The 20,264-nt window shown below is 42.1% G+C and overlaps 1 protein-coding gene across 4 annotated transcripts in view; it reads right to left on the minus strand.

Annotated features, from left to right (window-relative positions):
* Positions 1–20,264, minus strand: part of LRRK2 (leucine rich repeat kinase 2) — a 546,702-nt gene that overhangs the window by 461,216 nt on the left and 65,222 nt on the right. For 3 of the 4 annotated variants that reach the window (XM_073619683.1, XM_073619681.1, XM_073619684.1), the window contains exons 2-6: positions 12,178–12,225; positions 11,843–12,080; positions 11,675–11,760; positions 9,653–9,762; positions 130–218 (exon numbers count right to left, since the gene is read on the minus strand). In XM_073619683.1, the coding sequence (XP_073475784.1) occupies positions 130–218; positions 9,653–9,762; positions 11,675–11,760; positions 11,843–11,978 (421 nt within the window). In that variant the 5' untranslated portion in view covers positions 11,979–12,080; positions 12,178–12,225. The remainder of the gene's footprint in view (positions 1–129; positions 219–9,652; positions 9,763–11,674; positions 11,761–11,842; positions 12,081–12,177; positions 12,226–20,264) is intronic. The other variant, XM_073619682.1, reaches the window with a different exon arrangement.

Consider the following 20,264-nt stretch of genomic DNA (forward strand, 5'->3'; position numbering starts at 1 on the left):
AGCCAAGCAGTTAGCGGCCTCAGGCAAGTCATTGTTTCTGTAAAAAAGGTATATTGTATGGCTCACATGTCATTAATTTAATCACAAATAAGCAATGGTAGTGATTACAGTCACATGTAAACGTCCTACCTGAAGCAAGTATAGTAGTTAAAACTTTCAATCCAATTGTCAAGACACTAAGATTTGTAACATAAATGGATAGGATTTTCAGAATTTGCCTGTGAATAAAAACCAACAACTACATCATATTTTTGTCAAAAGAGAAAAATGACCAGATTCTAAACACACAGGTGAGCATTGTTTTTAGAAAGTTGGTGACTCAGACTTGGACAGTGAGAAATCAGGTCAGACCTGACTCTCAGATTTACAATACGAGAAATCAGCAGTAAAGTAGAGTGAAATAGGAGGAAACAGAGCCCCCATATGTAAGATATAAACATACACACTATAATTACAAACTATGCATTGATTAACATAAAGCCAATCACATACACGTATTTAAGAATGAAAGATTAACATTAAGCCAAATCACATATACACATATCTAAAGAGATCATAGTTTCCATTTAATACTGTCAATACTTACTTTTATTTATTTTTTTTAAAGTGGAGATTAAAAAACAGAGAGTTAGACTTACTGGTAACTCGGTTTCTAGAAGTTGTCTGGGACAGTACTAGAGAGAAAGGCTCCACCTCCGGCAGGAAACACAAAGGGTTAAATCCAAAAAAAAGTCAGTTACCGTCCCTCTTCCCCAGTCTTTATCCAAGAACTTCCCCAGAATGTCTTCTGAAACAAAAAAACACTCGTCCAAGGTTATAAACAGCATATAGGGAGGGAATCCCTGCTGTCCTCGACGACTCCTAGAAACCGAGTTACCTGTAAGTCTATCTCTGGTTTTCTCTAGTCGTCTGTCCAGGACAGCACTGTACGGGATCAATGAGAACTTACCAGATTGGGGGTGTGATTACCACCTGGAGGACCTTTTTCCCAAATGCTTGATCCTGCGCTGAGATAGGGTCCAGTCTATAATGCTTCATGAACGTCGAGTAGCTTGATCATGTCACTGCTCAGCAAGTTTGTTCTGGTGTCGCCCCAGCTCGCTCTGCCTACTAGGCAGACAGCGCATGCGTGGAGAGAGCCATCAGGGAAAAAGGGCACTCCTCCAAAATTTTGTAAGCTTCCAATAGCTTGTTTGATCTACCGGGCGATTGTGCTTTTCAAAGCACGGAATCCCAACTTTTTACCAGAATGCAATATGAATGGGGAATTAGATTTCCTAATGCCTTTGGACAATTCCAAATAACGCAAGACACAGGCCCTCACGTCCAGTTGGTGGAATTCCACATCTTTTTGATTAGTTAGAGATGCACAGAAAGAAGGCAAAACAATCTCCTGAGTCCTGTGGAATTTAGAGACCACCTTAGGCAAGAACCCCGGGTCCGTATGCATTACTAGCTTGTTCTCAAAAACTTGCAGGAAAGGCTCTTTAATAGAAAGTGCCTGCAGCTCGCTAATGTGCCTGGCTTTGGAAATTGCAACAAAAAATACAGTTTTGAGTGGCTGACTTTAAGCACAGGTCTTCTTCTTGCGACCGTTTTATCCAACCTCGCAATACTAAAGGACAAATCACATGTTGGAAGAATTTTGAACAGAATGGACCCAATTCTGGCCAACCCCTTAGAGAACCTGCTGACTAGGGGTCTATTGCCAGGGGTTGCTCCAAAAAAACAGACAAGGCTGTCAGCTGAACCTTTAATGTTGGCCTTGGTCCACACCATCCTGTAGAAACTCCAAGATGGTTGTTATACTAGCAGACACCTTCTTGGTGTCTAACCATGAACAAAAAAATTTCCAAAACTTAACATAAATGGCTTGGGTCACTTTCTTTCTACTGGAGAAATGTATTCACCACCTTGTCTGAGTGCCCCTTAGACTTCAGGATGATTTCCTCAGACACCATGCTGATAATTTCAGGCTCTGTATTTTTGGCAACAGGACTGGGCCCTGAGACAGCAGATCCTCCCTCTCGGGCAGCATGAGGGGGGGCTCTGTCACCAGGCGTAACAGTGTGGAAAACCAAGGCCTCTTCGGCCAATACAGGACCACTAGAATCATTGTGGTGCACTCTTGAAAAACTTTTTTAGGGCCAGGGGAATACGTTTGAATGGGGGAAAGGCATAGCATAGGCAAAACGCCCACTTTTGAGCCAAGGCATCTATCCCCTTGGCCCCCACTTCTCTTTCCAACGAGAAGTACACTGGAACCCTGGCATTTGCCTTGCTGGCGAATAAATCCACCTCAGGAAGGCCCCACTTCCCTTCTACTAGCTAGAAGACGTCCTTGTTCAGTGACCATTCTGATTTGTGCACTTGATGTCATCTCAGAAAATCCGCCAGATGATTGTCCACTCCCTTTATGTATACTGCAGATATTAAGCACAGGTTTACCTCGGCCCAAGAAAAAATGGTGCTCGCCAGCCTGATTTAGGCTGGATTCACACCTATGCATTTTTGATGCTTTTTTCATTTTGCAGATTTTCACTACAGAACGTGTTCCATAGGAAACCATGTTAAATGAACTGTAGTGCAAATCTGCAAAATGCAAAAAGCACCAAAACTGCATAGGTGTGAATCCAGCCTAAGGAAGAACACCGTGTCCCCCCGTTTGTTTTTATAAGAGACCGCCACCACACTATCCAAGAGGACTTGTACATGGTGAATCTTCAACTCTTTGGGGAATGCCCTTAGCGCCTCCCAGATTGCCCGTAACTCCCTCCAGTTGGCTGATCTTTGGGACTGTGCCCTTGGGCTACCCTTGACTCCCAGTGGGCCCCCCATCCCCAGGCACTGGCATCTGTGGTGATATGAACGGACACCGTAAAAGACCACTACAGACCCTGCAAAAGGTTCGTTCCTCCACCACCACAGAGACCTCTTGGTCTTTGGGGATAAGCAGCAGGTCACGTCCAGCGATTGTTGTTTCCTGTCCCAGCTTCTCAGGATATTGGCCTGGTGACACCTGAAATGGGCCCTTGCCCACAGTGCTGCTGGGATTGCTGCTGCCAGAGGACCTAGATCCGACATAGCTGAACGGACGAAACCGCCAGATTATTCTGAAAAAAAGCTGCTGTCGCCTTTACCTTTTCTACCTTCTCCTCCGTGAGATAGACCTTCTGCATCACCAAGTTCACTAAAAACCCTAGGTATCACAAAGCCTGTGACGGGGTCAGGTTTGATTTGCCTTTGTTTATGAATCACCCCAGATCTTCTAGAAAGGAAATGGTCACCGGCAGATCCCCTTGTAGTTGGAGCAAAAAAAAAAAAAAATCGTCTAAATATGGGATGACTGAGATCCCTTTTAGTCTCCCAGTATCCGGCCAGCAGAGAAAAACATTACCTTCACTGCAAGCACACGCAGGAAATGTCCAGCCCTCCCTGGGCTGATCTGGAGGGAAGTTTGCTTTCAGACTGCTCGGGGGACCCAGGACCTGTCCCACCCCCCGCAAGGTACAGCAGACATTCCTCCCTCCCTATGCAAGTTTCCTAGGTTCTGGGGGGGGGGGGGGGGGGACTGGAGCTCCAACCAGCCTCCTCCTCCGTTGCGGGAAACACAAAAGACTGAGGGAAGAGGGACAGTATCTGCCGTTTATGGGTTTAACCCTTTGTGTTTCCTGCCTCCGGAGGGTGGAGCCTTTCTCTCTAGTGCTGTCCTGGACAGACGACTAGCGATAAATAGGAGCTTTTCAAACCTCCCTGACCCAAAACACTCAGAGAGCTTGATGCAAATCAGAAGAGGCCTGGAGATTCACCCAGTAAAAAACTTTAAGAAGGCATGACCAAAATATCAGGTGGCAGCCTTTGGATGGGTGATGCCGATAGACCCAAAAAACTCCAACAAAAATGGTGCAGTGGTCCTATATAAGAATTGAAGGAACCCTTTCCTTGAAGGGCATAAGCCTTAAAAATTAGCTCTCTTAGCCACCTGGCTATGGTGGATCAGGAAGCAGAATGTTCCTCCTTGGGACCTTCAGGAAGGACAAAAAGGGATTTTTTCTAAAAGAAGATGTTACAGCTAAGTAAACCCTAACTGCTCTGACCACATTCAGGCAATTGAGTGAAATCTCCATGGCGTGCTTCAAGACAGAACAGAGGGAAGGGATGATAAAATGCTCATTAAGGTTACAGTTCAGTTTTGAAGCATGTTACAGCGAGGGAAAAAAGTATTTGATCCCCTGCTCATTTTGTATGTTTGCCCACTGACAAATAAATGATCATTCTATAATTTTAATGGTAGGTTTAGTTTAACAGTGAGAGACAGAATAACAACAAAAATATCCAGAAAAACGCATTTCAAAAAAGTTATAAATTGATTTGCATTTTAATGAGTGAAATAAGTATTTGACCCCTTCGCAAAACATGACTTAGTACTTGGTGGGAAAACCCTTGCTGGCAAACACGGAGGTCAGACGTTTCTTGTAGTTGGCCACCAGGTTTGCACACATCTCAGGAGGGATTTTTGTCACACTCCTGTTTGCAGATCCTCTCAAAGTCATTAAGGTTTCAAGGCTGACATTTGGTAACTCGAACCTTCAGCTTCATCCACATATTTTCTATAGGATTAAGATCTGGAGACTGGCTAGGCCACTCCAGGACCTTAATGTGCTTCTTCTTGAGCCACTCTTTTGTTGCCTAGGCCATGCGTTGTGGGTCATGCTAGAATACCCATCCATGACCCATTTTCAATGCCTTGGCTGAGGGAAGGAGGTTCTCACCCAAGATTTGATGGCACATGGCTCAGTTCCTCTTCCTATTGATGCAGTGAAGTTGTCTTGTCCCCTTAGCAGAAAAACACCCCCAAAGCACAATGTTTCCACCTCCATGTTTGGCCGTGGGGATGGTGTTCTTGGGGTCATAGGCAGCATTCCACCTCCTCCAAACACAGCAAGTTGAGTTGATGCCAAAGAGCTCAATTTTGGTCTCATCTGACCACAACACTTACACCCAGTTCTCCTCTGAATCAATCAGACGTTCATTAGCAAACTTCAGGACGGGCCTGTACATGTGCTTTCCTGAGCAGGGTGTACCTTGCAGGTGCTGCAGGATTTCAGTCCTTCCCGATGTAGTGTGTTACCAATTGTTTTCTTGGTGACTATGGTTCCAGCTGCCTTGAGATCTTTGACAAGAGATTGACAGTTATTTTGTGTTTCTTCCATTTGCAAATAATCGCACCAACTGTTGTCACCCTCTCACCAAGCTGCTTGTCGATGGTCTTGTAGCCCATTCCAGTCTTGTGTAGGTCTACAATCGTGTCCCTGACATCCTTGGATAGCTCTTTGGTCTTGGCCATGGTGGAAAGATTGGAATCTGATTAATTGCTTCTGTGGACAGGTGTCTTTTATACAGGTAACAAGCTAAGATTAGGAGCATTCCCTTTAGGAGAGTGCTCCTAATCTCAGCTTGTTACCTATATAAAAAAAAAAAAAAAAAAAAAAAAAGACACCTGGGAGCCAGAAATCTTGCTGGTTGATAGGGGATCAAATACTAATTTCACTCATTGCAAATCAGTTTATAACTTTTTTTGAAATGTGTTTTTCTGGATATTTTTCTTGTTATTCTATCTCTCACTGTTAAAATAAACCTACCATTAAAATTATACACTGAGCATTTCTTTGTCAGTGGGCAAATGTACAAAGTGTTTAGCGTGTGACCTGTAACATGCTCTAGAAAGATTTCTGAAATAGAATGGATGAGGCAGAAACCTGTTTCTTTAGAGCTCAAGCTCCATTTAATTGTGGGCCGCATCAGCAGTGTATTTGCCCTTGAAGGGCTGGTTGTATCTGGGGTGCACTTAGTACAGAGTGCAGAGTTCAGAAGGGTGTTGCATACAGTCCAGAGTTCAGGGGTAAGCTACGTACAGAGTGCAGGGTTTAGGGGTGTGCTGTGTTCAGGGATGTGCTATGTACAGAGTGTAGTTTCAGGGGTGCCCTATACACAGAGTGCAGAGTTCAGGGGTATGCTACGTACAGAGTGTAAGGGTTCAGGAATGCACTACATACGGAGTGCAGGGTTCATGAGTGTGTTTGTACATAGCGCACCTCTGGACTCTGTACATGAGTGCAGGGTTCAGGGGTGTGCTATGCACAGTGTGCAACTCCAATGGAGTCCTGCCACAGTCTAGCTGCAAAAATGGGTGTGAGGGCCACATGACAAGGCCTTGTGGGCTGGATTTGGCTCATGGGCCTCGTGTTTGACATATGTGCTTTAGAGTACTAAGAATCAGATGCGGTCCCTGTTGCCACTGCAGAGCTTTCCCCATCAATTTGTGCACTTTTCTCCAGTCAACAGAACACAAAGTTAAGGTAAATCTACCCAACAGGTACACAAAAACGAGTAAAAAACCATGACATAATTTAAAGTGGTAGTAAACTCTGTTACACCACTTGTACCACAGGTAAGCCTATAAGGCTTACCTGTAGGTACTGTGAATATCTCCTAAACTTGCACCGTTTAGGAGATTTTCAGAGTGCATGCAGCCGTTGACGTCACCGGCGCTTGCGCTTTAAAAGTCCAGCATACAGTGCTGGACATTCAGAGCCCATGGCGTAAACGGTGGCTCTTACTCATGTAGCTGGAGGCCGCGAACCCGAAAGTAAGACAGCGAGGCGCTGGAGAGCTTTGTTTTAAGGCAAGTTTGACATAATGTGCTATGATGCGATGCATGCTAGCACATTAGGACACTGGCTTGCAGGGAATTTTTTTTTCTCTCCTACTGCTTTAAAGTTGACGTATGGCTAAAAAATTAATTTTGTACATTTGCACACCAAGAGGGGAGATTGTGACATTCTTTGGCACTTCCTCCATACACCGAATATCTTCCAAGAATGCAAGCTGTTTTCTGGAGGGGAGGAGGTGCTGAACAAGCCACCAACTTTGATTAGTGTACGCCAGTCAGAATTACAAGTTTCAGGAGACTGTGGTCTGAATGAAAGTAAGGAATTGAACAAATACTGCAGCGGCCAAAGAAGGGGCATACTTCATTAGAGGCAACTTGTTTTTACTTGACAAACGTAAAAAATTACTTCACGGTTAACATTTAATCGTTTCATTCAAAAAATGTCTTTTATATATACAGCCGTACAATGCCAGTTATATACAAAACCAATTTAAAGAATAAAATTTGTTCTTTGGTATAGCTGTAAACACACTTGGGTCTGACTCTGGTCTCATTACTGGTAAGCACCAAAAAGACCTATGAGCAAGCAATTTTACATCCATACTTAAAAAAACAAATCATTCAGAACATGACAAGTTATCTATTCTGGCTTGTATTTCTAGATATGCCGTGTGGGATTAACCAGTTGGGGAACTTGAACAATTTACACAGGGCCAAAAAAAAAAAAAAATTCAAAACCACACAGGGTGTGTGTAGTAGAGACGTGCGCATCTTCACTAGTGTCATGATACCATTCGATTTCAAATATCCTGTCAATGATTTGATTTGATTCCGTGATGCATCACGATTACTGCCCATTATTTTCATCAAAAAATTTCAAGCAGTCAGAAGAGCTACATTTTTTTTATTTTATCTGCTCCAAAAAAACAAACAAAAAAGACACTCCCTGCATGTAGCAAAGTTTGAACACAGCAGACACCAGTATTTATTTAGTACATGAACTGATCGTCACCTGTGTAGGAACATTATCACGTATAAACGGACTGAGCGTCACCTGTGTAGAGGGACAATATGTCATGTATACATGTATTGATAGAGAGGAGGATGTCACCTGTGCCCCCCCATGCCTTGTGCAGTAGGAAGGTAAGTCCTGGTGTGTGGGTGGTCCCCTGGGATAATGTACCTGGGTGGGCCTTAGTGCTCCTCCTCCATCCCATGTAGATGAGTGTATGGTGGGATCTGTGGGCTCTCCTGTGCTCTGTACAGTATACAAGGAGGTGATTGTCTCTCCTCGAGATGGGATTAGAACTCCTCCTCCTCTCCCTCTGTTAAGGGATTTTAAATCCAGAATATAACATTTAAATATCCCCGGTTGGGCCCTGGTACTGTAAACAGGTAGAATCTTTTGAACCTACCATGTAGCAGTCGGACAACAACTCCCTGAGACAAGAGGTGTTCCCTTTTGAAACCACCCATTTGAACCCATAGGGAACGTCTGACCCAAAGACAAGAAAAAATTAAAAAACAGACATCCTCCCACTCATAGAAGTGAGAGCACCCCTTCATTATGAATAAGGTTAGGGGGCTTGGTGTCTTGGTGGGCCAATTCTTGTGCCAAAAATAAGCGGTGAGCTTAGGTTTTGAAGATGAAGCCTGGTTACAGTGGACTGGTGCTCTGTGCTTTTGGGAGCACCATCTGCTGTGGAAACTAAACCTTCCCACCTGTAGCCTCTTTAATAAATTGGTTGAGTGCTTCAACCAAACAAGCATCTTCCTTGGAAAGGCATACATGTGAGGCATTTTTTGCAGACGGCTTCAGTTGTCTAAGCTTCTGCATATGTGAATGGAGATTAGACCCATTCTGGAAATTTGTGTGATGACATGTTCTAGGGCAGGGGTGCCCAACCTTTTGAAGAGAGAGGGCCACTTTAGTGACCTGATTTGCCAGTCTCGGGAGGAGGTTGGCAGAGTTCTGGGCTGCTGGTACCGCTAGTGGGGCTAGTACAGTAAGCTGACCGCTTTTCATCACCTTGCTCTGTCTCCACACTGCTCTCCACACTTTCTGCCGGCGTTTCTAACACTTCCGGGTTGCCCTGTAACTCCGGCGCTGCCCATTTCCTGTGATGCGGCCATGTCCAAAGTGAGGCTTGGAGAGCAGTACTTCCTGTAAGAAGATTCCCGACAATGAAGAGAGCGGCTGGCGGCGGTGGTTCATGCATATCCAGCTATGGCGTGCACTCTCCCTGCGGCCAGAGCGCCGATGCAAACTTGGGGGCGACCTGTGAGGACAAGCCTGCAGGTTAGTTCAGCCCTCCCCGGCCTACCTAAAACCTGCCTCAACAGGGGACCATCAGACCCTCCCCGGTCATTTGGTCTTTAAACAAAACAAACATGCTGCTGTGTTCAAGAGAAACACAATCCATACTGGGGATCAAGGGGAAGGGTGGGGACTTATAACAAGCTGTCAATTGATTGTTTCCTGTAGAGAGGAGCCCTCATCTCTCAGGTGTGCTGCCCTGGAAGGTGATAGGAGAAAAAAAAAAAAAAAAAAGAGTCATCTGTTGTTAAGTCCATTAAAATGCATTGACAGCCCATTCATTTTGATCACCGCTACATCACGTGTGTTGATATACAGCAAATAAGCAAATGGGCACTAAAGTTGTTCTGTTTACTATGGGTTTTATCTCATTCTTTCTGTGTGTAATAAATTGAATATTCAATAGTGCATTGCGATTAGTTACAAAGTATAGTTTTCAATTATTATGTGAAAAGGGTATTAATCTTCATTAAACAGATTAAAGCTTATTGCAGTCAGGGTAATGTAAGACATATGTATGGCTTTCTACAATAGCCAAGCAGAGCAAATTGCATCCAGTGGCTACAAGCAGACATAATAAATGATATGAAAGAATATTCCCACCACAGATTGACCCTACAAAACAAAAAGTGAACAGTAAGATATAGGGTAAAGCCACTCACTGATGAACACCAAGCACTTCCCATTCACGTCCAAGATCCAGAGGAGTGTGTAAGCTATGCAAGGTTTGTGGACAAATCTCTATCAACCTGCACAGGAGAGACCAGCCCACCTGTAACACATAAAAACATTCCATTAGTGCAAAGCATTCAGGTTAACAGCCATATGTCCATAATCGAAATCATTATAGACAGAAGTATGATGAATAATCGACTGTACCAAAAATGAAAGAACTGGAACATTTGTCTTTTCTGAGCAAACACTTAACTCTTAAGTTAGCAAACATGAAAAAAGCTGAGGTTTACAAAAGCACTTTTGCAAGGAGAAAATTGCTCAACAGATTAACTACTTCTAATACTGATAAGTTTTCAGGATATCTAGCTTTCAGCAATTAAGAGGACTGATAATAAGAGCTGGCGATCAGTTATTCAGTAAATATGATCTGGGCAGCTCTACAGCAATCAGATTACTTTTACTGAAGTCAGAAGGGCTGCACTTTCACCCATTCCTGCTGTCACCCACGGTAGTTCCTGGGCTCTACCGTTCCTCTGGGGAGCCCGGGACTGCGGAAAACGTCTGGAAATGCAAGCTAAGGAAACATCTGCTCCCCTATATCCTCTGTAACTAATGAACCCAGAAGAGATGAGGATTTAGTCTCTTCAAGTTTCAGAGCTGTCAAAATCGATCTAGGTTTGATTAGCTGCACTGGCGGGCAGAGGAGACAGAGCCTTGATAACAGTAAGACCCCTTTCACACTGAGCTGCGGTCAGCGGTAAAGCGGCGCTATTTTTAGCGCCCTTATTTGGTCCCAAGGGGGGGCAGTTTTAACCCCTCACTAGCAGCCGAAAAGGGGTTAAACCCGTCCGCAAAACGCTTTGCCAGTGGTATCACAGCGCTGCCCTATTGTTTTCAATGGGCAGGAGTGGTGGAGGAGCGGTGTAGGAGCGGCAAAGAAGCTGCTGGCAGGACTTTTTGTGACGCCCTGCCAGCGCAGCGCCCCAGTGTGAAAGCACTTGGGCTTTCACACTGGGTTTGCAGCCGAGGCTTTTTTCAGGCGCTATTTTTAGCAATGTGAAAGGGGTCTTATCTGCCCAAAGCTATTACATAGGGGACATTTTCGCTCCCTTTTGACAAAAAAAGTTAAATGAAAAAATAAAAAAAAAAATGTAAGCAAAATAAAGTGTAAGCTTTATACTTCCCATATCACATTTCCTGTGTTTACACATATGCCTTTGTTTAGACACATTTAAGGTATATAATCAGCCCCTGGGTGCACATATTTCTATTTTCTCTAAATGCCAGTAACGGGAACGCATCTGTAGTAAATGCAGTGTGAAATTATACCATTTCAAAAGAATACACTTATTTAGACACATTTAGAAATGTCCTATAAACACAAAAGCCCATGTATGTCATTGCCAGTATGAATGAGCCTGAATTCTCTAAGAGGTTAACTATTTTTTTTAATTCATTCCTGTCTGCTGTGCAATGTATGCAACTGTGGGATAGGGATCACCGTAATAATAAATAATAATAATAATAATAATAATAATAGCACATGTTTTAAAAGGTTAATGTTTTGTTTTTTTTTTGCTTTTGTTTTTTTATACACAGAAACTAGTGGATCGTGGGTGCAATGTGGAGACTTACTAAAACTTTATGCCCATATTTCTCTGTATGGACTTTCAGTGTGAAAGCTGGAGGAAGTGTGCATGGACTACAAGCACAGTGATCAGTGTGCTTGCTTGTAGTCTATTGAGAACTACAAGTAGTCTGCCATGGTGGAAGATCTCTGTGAATGAATGATGTGGCTGTGCAAATTTCAAATGTGAAAGCTGTTGCAGGGGAGATCAATCCCCACCTGCTATAACAAGGGAGAACTAAGGAGGCGAGTGGGGCTGCTGCATAGCAACATATTACACCCTAAATACAGGTGTAACATGTAACATAGTGCCTAAAGCTGAACCTATCCTCTAATTTCAACAGCGACATACATCATTATCTATTTGTATAACAAATATTACCTTTTGTACAGCAGAGACCTTCATATAAGAGTCCAGTACAAGCAGCAGAGGTGAATGCACATTTATGCGACTGCATATTTCCGATGCTATTGTTGAAAAAAGTTAAACACAAAAGTTTAAAGGTTCAGGAAAAAAGAAAAGCAACAAGAAATGATGGTTGATACTTACCACCTAGACAAAAGGTTGAACTATGTAAATCTTCCAATATTTGGACAAGGGTGTCAATTTGTTTTCCCTCTTCCACATTTTTGAGTCGTACAACAAGCTTCTTAATAGTTTCTTCAAGTTCTACCATACTGGTCATTGTTAGTTTCCAGCTCCAATGAGGTTCATCATTTACAGTTTCTCCACATTACAACAAAACTCCACTGCAAGATGAGCAACAGAAACAATACACTGGGGCACCCTGAAGAGTAATCATATTGGTAAGTCTTTTTGACAGCAAAAATTACATACTACCTAAACAGTGAAGCCAATATCGGTCACACCCTGAGCATACTCACATGATCACATCGGTCACTGACACTTAGGTATGTTTACACAAAGATGATCTGAAACAAGAAGCAATAAGGAGAAACAGGTTGAAAACAAAAGTATGATTTTTACCTCATAGTCGTACAAAGCAAAAATGGTATTCTTAAGTCTCAAATAAATAAAAAAAAAAACCTAAAAACTTGTGCATTTAAAACTTCTCTGAACCACTCGCCAATCCTAGAATTTTAGGCCTCATGCGCACTGGACGTTAAAATAACGTTATAAAAACGTCAGTAGCTTTGCAGTGAATTTTTCATCTTTAGTGTTTTTTAGCATTAGCGTTTTTTTTTTTTTGTTTTTTTTTTTCAATGGATCAAAAATGTTAAACGCTGGTGAGTGATTTTTTTGAGCGTTTATCGACATTTATCAGCGTTAGAGCGTTTTTACAGCTGAAAAACGTTTCTCAGAACCCACTAGTTTTGGGGTTTGTTTTACTGCTCAAAAACGCCACTGCCCAAAACTGCTGATAACAGCCTGTGTGTGCATGGACACATAGGATAACATGATTGAGAGTTTAATGATTGTAGAAAAAAATGTCTACAGCCAAAAACAGCTGCTGTAAAAACGTCCAGTGTGCATGAGGCCTTAAGCCCCATACACACTATCAGATTTTCTGCAGATTTTTGTCTTCAGAATTACCAAAACTATATAATATGAGGTCAAACCTTAAGAGTTTCAATTTGTATGCAATCAGGCAGGCTCTTGCACTACATGGTTTTGGTAAACAGTAAATAGTAAATAGTGTGTATGGGGCCTTAGAGTCAGCTGCTGTACAACTACTGTATATGCCCAGTTTTTGCACCATCATCTAATGTCTTGAATACTTACCGTAGGATAGCATGTGAGGCATATACATAAGTAGGCTCTGTGAACAAATTCAGCATATTTTAACATTGCGTGTTGCAGGTCCTACACTTCTTAAGACACTGGGAAAGGGGTAGGAAGCAAACACTGAGGCAAGGGCTGTCCATCAACAGTGGCCCTTTCTGGCACTCTCAATTTCCTACAGTTTCGGCACACTATGCTCAAAAGGTTGCCTACCCATGATCTCGACTGTACCACTACCGGATACAAGGAAGGTGTGTAATATTTTGCAACAAACCCATTTAGAATTCATTTAGAATTCAGCAGTGGCAATCATAGTTACAGTGGAATGCCAGTTAATTTCCTCATTAAGGAGTCCACAAAAATACATAGCATAACCTTATAGTGGTTGTAAACCTCAGATATGAAATATGAAAAAAGCATATCCCTCTATAATGTGTACTTGTCTCAATTAAGAGTACTAAGTGTCATTTTTGTCTACTGCTTTGTTCCTCTGCTATCAGCATGAATCACTTCTGACAAGTTTTCCTGACACCAAGAGAAAAAGGTAACAAGGAGGGATGGCCAGCACACAGCCTGTGATTGACAGCTTCAGCTCTGTTCCTATGTGAAGGGGTGTGTGTCCCTTTCCTCTAATCAGCTCCCACAGCTCTTACTGAGCTCTGCAGTGTGTAACTTTAGCTCTCTGCCCCCTTTGGCCATAAAAAGGGCTGTAAGGATTATCTTTGCCTTTTACCAACATGGTCTACCGAATTACTGCATGGAGTGAAAAGGCAGAAAAGCCTACATGAGTAAAAAGGTCTAGGGCTTTGCAACATATCTAGGCCCTGGATTATCTTTTTCCCTATGAAGGAGTTTTGGGACTTTCCGGTTTACTTTTTAGCAGAAGGGGCAGAATCACAAGGCAATTATAAAACATACTGAGATGTTCTAGTTCTGCTATAACAAGACATACAGTGGTTAACTATAATAAACTACATTAGAGCGACATGCAAGGACAATTCGTTACTAACATTTTGCATACATCTCTGTACTAGATCACCCAAGGACAGATCAGACAGTAAGTAGACAGTCATTTACATAGAAGATCTCTGACCCCAATGTCACACAGGGCTAATGCTTTGTAACATATCCATATCTTCCTCCTATGTGAACACTGGAATGACATTTTTCTAAGTACACTATATAGACAACTCCTCTCTACATCTAGCAGGTGAAATGGCCTAAGCAGGGTAAATAATGAACAACGACTTACTTTTACAAATGTCATATGCCTTGCCAGATGTCTGAAATCTAACACCATTCCAGCACCATGGGGCATATCTTAATATTAATGCAAGTTAAATTGGTCGTAAAGATTTTTTTTTTTTTAAATAACAAACATGTTATACTTGCCTCCACGTTGCAGTTTGTTTTGAGAGTCCCCGATCCTGCTGTTCTGGGGTCCCTCAGGGGCTGTCTCAGCTCCTCCCCGCTAAAGCTAACCCCTTCTGGGAAGCGCTCTCCTGGGGGTTAACTTGCGGGCGCGCTTCCGAGTCCTGCATTCTGCATCCATAAGCCGCCGACTACAGGACTCTGCCCGCCCGAGTTGATTGACAGCAACGTGAGCCAATGGCTGCGCTACTATCAATCTATCCAATGAAGAGCCGAGAACAGGCGAGAAGACCGGGTCGTCATCAAGCGCGTTCTTGACACAAGACTTTTGAGGGCTCAGGTAAGTAAACGGGGGGGGCTGGGGGGCTTGCAATCGCCAAATGTTTTTTCACCTTAATGCATAGGAGGCATTAAGGTGAAAAAACATGAACCTTTACAACCCCTTTAAGTCACTACTTCAGGAAACCAACTGCCTGTAGCATTAACATAAATATTAATATATGAATTGTGAATACAATGTTCTGTCATGAGGTATGTGCTGTATAAAGACATGAATATAGTACTATAACCATACCTCCCAACTTTCTGAGATGGGAATGACGGAAACCTTTTAGCAAAAGTATATGGGCACAGGACACACCCCCTGTCACGCCCCCCCCCCCCCCCCCCGCCCATTAAAAGGAGAATTATACACAAAAAAAAAATAAATGGGATTGGTTAAACCCCCACAAGTGCTTTTTTTACCACTACTATTCCGTTATATTGGCTTCTGGAATTAAAAAAAATGCAGCAACTTAGAAATTGGATAAAAGGTTTAACACTGGGAAACACTTTTTGAAAGATAAAAAGTGCATTTTATATACAACTATATAGATCAGACCAAAATGAGGAACAGATGAGGAGGAAAGAGGGACAGAGGGACTTTGTTCCAAATCAGGGACAGTCCCTTGAAATCAGGGACAGTTGGGAGCTATGCTATAACATACAAAGACACGTTTCAGTGAGAGCAAGCCATAATGATCCATCTACAGGCTGCAACACTTCCCATATTCTTGCATGTAAATATGCCCAGTAGCGTCTCACATAAAACATTTAAAAGGGTAACTCCACTTTCGTGGGCAAAATAAATAGCAAATAAAGAAAAAATAATATAGCGTGTACAATTGCGATACAAGTCATATTGTAATTGAATGTTATTAAAAAAAATACCTTTCCTTTACAACCTGCAGCCGCTGGAATTTTCCTGAAAATGCAATGCAATATGGCTACCTGAATGTGTACAGAACACTCCCCAGAAACATAAATTCCTACTTGTGTGATTGGTTCACTGATTTTCCCAGAAGTCTGCACTATTATGGTGCGATACTCCCAATAGGAAAACACGTCTAAAGTGATGTAGGCCCAGCAGCTTTCCTCATTGGTGCCCTGAAGGTGCATAGCTTATTGATAATTATAAAACCACTCCCATAAGACCCCTTTCACACTGAGGCAGTTTTCATGCGTTTTAGCGCTAGAAATACCACCTGTAAAGAGACTGAAAACTGCCTCCTATACCGCCTGAATGTGAAAGCCCCAGTGCTTTCATGCTGGGGCAGTGCGCTTGCAGGAAAAAGTCCTGCAAGCAGCATCTTTGGGGCAGTTTGGAAGCGCTGTATACAGTTTACCATGGGGTTTATGGGCTAGTTTATCACATTTATGTATTATTAATGTCTATGTTACATATACTGTTATTGTTTCACACTATACATTAATATTGGTGCTTATTCTTTAGTTTATTTAGCGCTGTTATCTATTATTAGTTATCTGAACAGGTGTGTATCTCACTTATAGCAGCAGCTTTTTTAGGTGCAATCTTTTTGGTTTTTTGGTCAAAACATTTAATATTGGTCATCCTATCACAGCGCGGTATTTTCCATTTGTACATAGACCTGCAGTGTTTTCTTATCTCTCTTCAAAGCAGTGTCCCGTAGCCGTCTCCTGCTCCATTCTTCTGTTATCAGCCTGGTAACTCCTTAGAACGTGACAAGTTCTCCGTCACATAGGATAAAAGCAGCCCGAGTTTTATGTTGGGGAGGATGCTATAAATAATTTAGCAGAGCCCTGAACGATTCAACAAACAGAGCTGAAAGTCTCTACATGAGGAGTATGTGCCTTTCCTCCAATCAGCTGTTTTGGCTGTATGTCCAGGCTTCACTGCAGTGCTAACCAGGAAGAGAAAATCTCCCAAAACAATGTGCACTTTCTAAACAGTATATAAAGATGAAGAAAGCAGATACACATGTAAAACCTATGTATGGAGATTTGTTTCATCTCTGTGCATCACTTGTGGCTGTTCACTTTACTGCAGGGGTCTCAAACTGGCGGCCCTCCAGCTGTTCCAAAACTATAAGTCCCATCATGCCTCTGCCTGTGGGAGTCATGCATGTAACGGTCAGCCTTGCAATGCCTCATGCGACTTGTAGTTTTGCAACAGCTGGAGGGCCGCCAGTTTGAGACCCCTGCTTTACTGGGTATATGTGAGGGTTTACATCCACTTTACCATATATTTACATGTGTCACATTAAAAAAAATGTATTTCATTTGTAAAATATCTTTTCAATGCTTTGTACCATTGCTGACAGCTGAAGTGTAAACAAAAAAGTTGCGGTAGGTATCGGTAATTGGTATCAACGTGTACAAAAAAAAAAAAAAGAGGCTATTATAAAACTTAATGGTCATTTTTTTATTGCTTTACACATTTCATTATTTTTCATTACATTTCTTTAACCCCTTCCCGCCGACCGTACGCAGATGTGCGTACTCGGCTTTCGGGGGTTTTACCGGGATGATGCCCACAGCTGCAGGCATCATCCCGGTACCGTTGTTTCGAGCCGGCGATCGGCTATCCGTATATAACAACCGATGCGGCTAAAAGCTGCTCGGCTGTTATACCGGAGGAGCGGGAGGGGACGCCCCCCCGCCCCCTGCCACCTCCCGCCGCTCTTACCGGGCCTCCCGTGCGATCGGGAGGATCGGTGTCCAATCGGCTGCCTCCGGCGGCTGGGGGCGGGCTTTCTAATTGTAAACGCGGAAGCGACGTCATGACGTCACTTCCCGTTTACTCGGCTGCCAATGGTGCCGAATTTAAAAAAATACACAGTATTCAGAATTGCCGTTTTCGGCGATCTGAATACTTTGAAGTGCAGAGGAGGGATCGGGGGTCTTTTAGGAAATTCATAGCTACCATAGTTTGTCGCCATTCCACGAGTGCGTGCAATTATAAAGCGCGACATGTTTGGTATCTATTTACTCGGCGTAACATCATCTTTCACATTATACAAAATAATTGGGGTAACTTTACTGTTTGGATTTTTTAAAATTCATGAAAGTGTCCCTTTTCCAAAAATTTGCGTATAAAACACCGCTGCACAAATACCGTGTGATATAAAATATTTCAACAATCTTCATTTTATTCTCTAGATTCTCTGCTAAAAAAATATATATAATGTTTGGGGTTCTAAGTAATTTTCTAGCAAAAAAATATGCATTTTAACTTGTAAACACCAAATTTCAAAAATAGGCTTAGTCATGAAAGGGTTCAATTTGATTGAAGCAAAGAGTACCGTATTAGGTTTTATTGTATTGCCATTTTGTTTGATAATCTAATAAATGTTCAGGGGTTTTAAATCTTTAATATAAAAAAGTTCTTTATAATCGTGGGAGAATCGTGATCTTTATTCTAAGGAAAAAAATCGTGATTCTCATTTTTTCCAAAATCATGCAGCTCTACATGTTTGGAACAAAAGAACATATTACAATACAATACCATACATCACTTCCGAAGTTGTATTCTGCTGTATGAGAATTTTAGTAAGTTAACCACTTTAGCCCCGGACCATTATGCTGCCAAAGGACCAGAGGTCTTTTTCCAATTTGGCACTGCGTCGCTTTAACTGCTAATTGCGCGGTCATGCAATGCTGTACCCAAACGAAATTTGCGTCCTTTTCTTCCCACAAATAGAGCTTTCTTTTGATGGTATTTGATCACCTCTGCGGTTTTTATTTTTTGCGCTATAAACGGAAAAAGACCGAAATTTTTTTTAAAAAATGATATTTTCTACTTTTTGTTATAAAAAAAATCCAATAAACTCAATTTTAGTCATACATTTAGGCCAAAATGTATTCGGCCACATGTCTTTGGTAAAAAAAATGTCAATAAGCGTATATTTATTGGTTTGCGCAAAAGTTATAGCGTCTACAAACTAGGGTACATTTTCTGGAATTTACACAGCTTTTAGTTTATGACTGCCTATGTCATTTCTTGAGGTGCTAAAATGGCAGGGCAGTACAACCCCCCCCCCAAATGACCCCATTTTGGAAAGTAGACACCCCAAGGAAATTGCTGAGAGGCATGTTGAACCCATTGAATATTTATTTTTTTTGTCCCAAGTGATTGAATAATGACAACAACAAAAAAAATATTTACAAAAAGTGGTCACTAAATGATATATTGCTCACACAGGCCATGGGCATATGTGGAATTGCACCCCAAAATACATTCAGCTGCTTCTCCTGAGTACTGGGATACCACATGTGTGGGACTTTTTGGGAGCCTAGCCGTGTACGGGGCCCCGAAAACCAATCACCGCCTTCAGGATTTCTAAGGGCGTAAATTTTTGATTTCACTCCTCACTACCTATCACAGTTTTGAAGGCCATAAAATGCCCAGGTGGCACAAAACCCCCCTAAATTACCCCATTTTGGAAAGTAGACACCCCAAGCTATTTGCTGAGAGGCATGGTGAGTATTTTGCAGCTCTCATTTGTTTTTGAAAATGAAGAAAGACAAGAAAAAACTTTTTTTTTTCTTTTTTTAATTTTCAAAACTTTGTGACAAAAAGTGAGGTCTGCAAAATACTCACTATACCTCTCAGCAAATAGCTTGGGGTGTCTACTTTCCTAAATGGGGTCATTTGGGGGGGGGGGGGGGGGTTTGTGCTACCTGGGCATTCCATGGCCTCCGAAACTGCGATAGGCAGTGAAGAGTGAAATCAAAAATTTACGCCCTTAGAAAGCCTGAAGGCGGTGCTTGGTTTTCGGGGTCCCGTACGCGGCTGGGCTCCCAAAGTGTCTCACACATGTGGTATCTCCGTACTCAGGAGAAGCAGCAGAATGTATTTTGGGGTGTAATTTCACATATTCCCATGGCATGTTTGAGCAATATATCATTTAGTGACAACTTTGTGCAAAAAAAAAAAAAAATAAAAAATTTGTCTCTTTCCCGCAACTTGTGTCACAATATAAAATATTCCATGGACTCGACATGACTCTCAGCAAATAGCTTGGGGTATCTACTTTCCAAAATGGGGTCATTTGGGGGGGTTTTGAACTGTCCTGGCATTTTATGCACAACATTTAGAAACTTAACACTCTTCTAACCACTTGAAGACAAAGCCCTTTCTGACACTTTTTGTTTACATGAAAAAATTATTTTTTTTTGCAAGAAAATTACTTTGAACCCCCAAACATTATATATTTTTTTTAAAGCAAATGCCCTAAAGATTAAAATGGTGGGTGTTTCATTTTTTTTTTCCACACAGTATTTGCGCAGCGATTTTTCAAACGCATTTTTTGGGGAAAAAACACACTTTTTTAAATCTTAATGCACTAAAACACACTATATTGCCCAAATGTTTGATGACATAAAAAAGATGATCTTAGGCCGAGTACATGGATACCAAACATGACATGCTTTACAATTGCGCACAAACGTGCAGTGGCAACAAAATAAAAACATTTTTAAAAGCCTTTAAAAGCTTTTACAGGTTACCACTTTAGATTTACAGAGGAGGTCTACTGCTAAAATTACTGCTCTCGAT

This window comes from Aquarana catesbeiana, linkage group LG03 (assembly GCF_042186555.1).
Source record: "Aquarana catesbeiana isolate 2022-GZ linkage group LG03, ASM4218655v1, whole genome shotgun sequence".
NCBI lineage: Eukaryota > Metazoa > Chordata > Amphibia > Anura > Ranidae > Aquarana > Aquarana catesbeiana.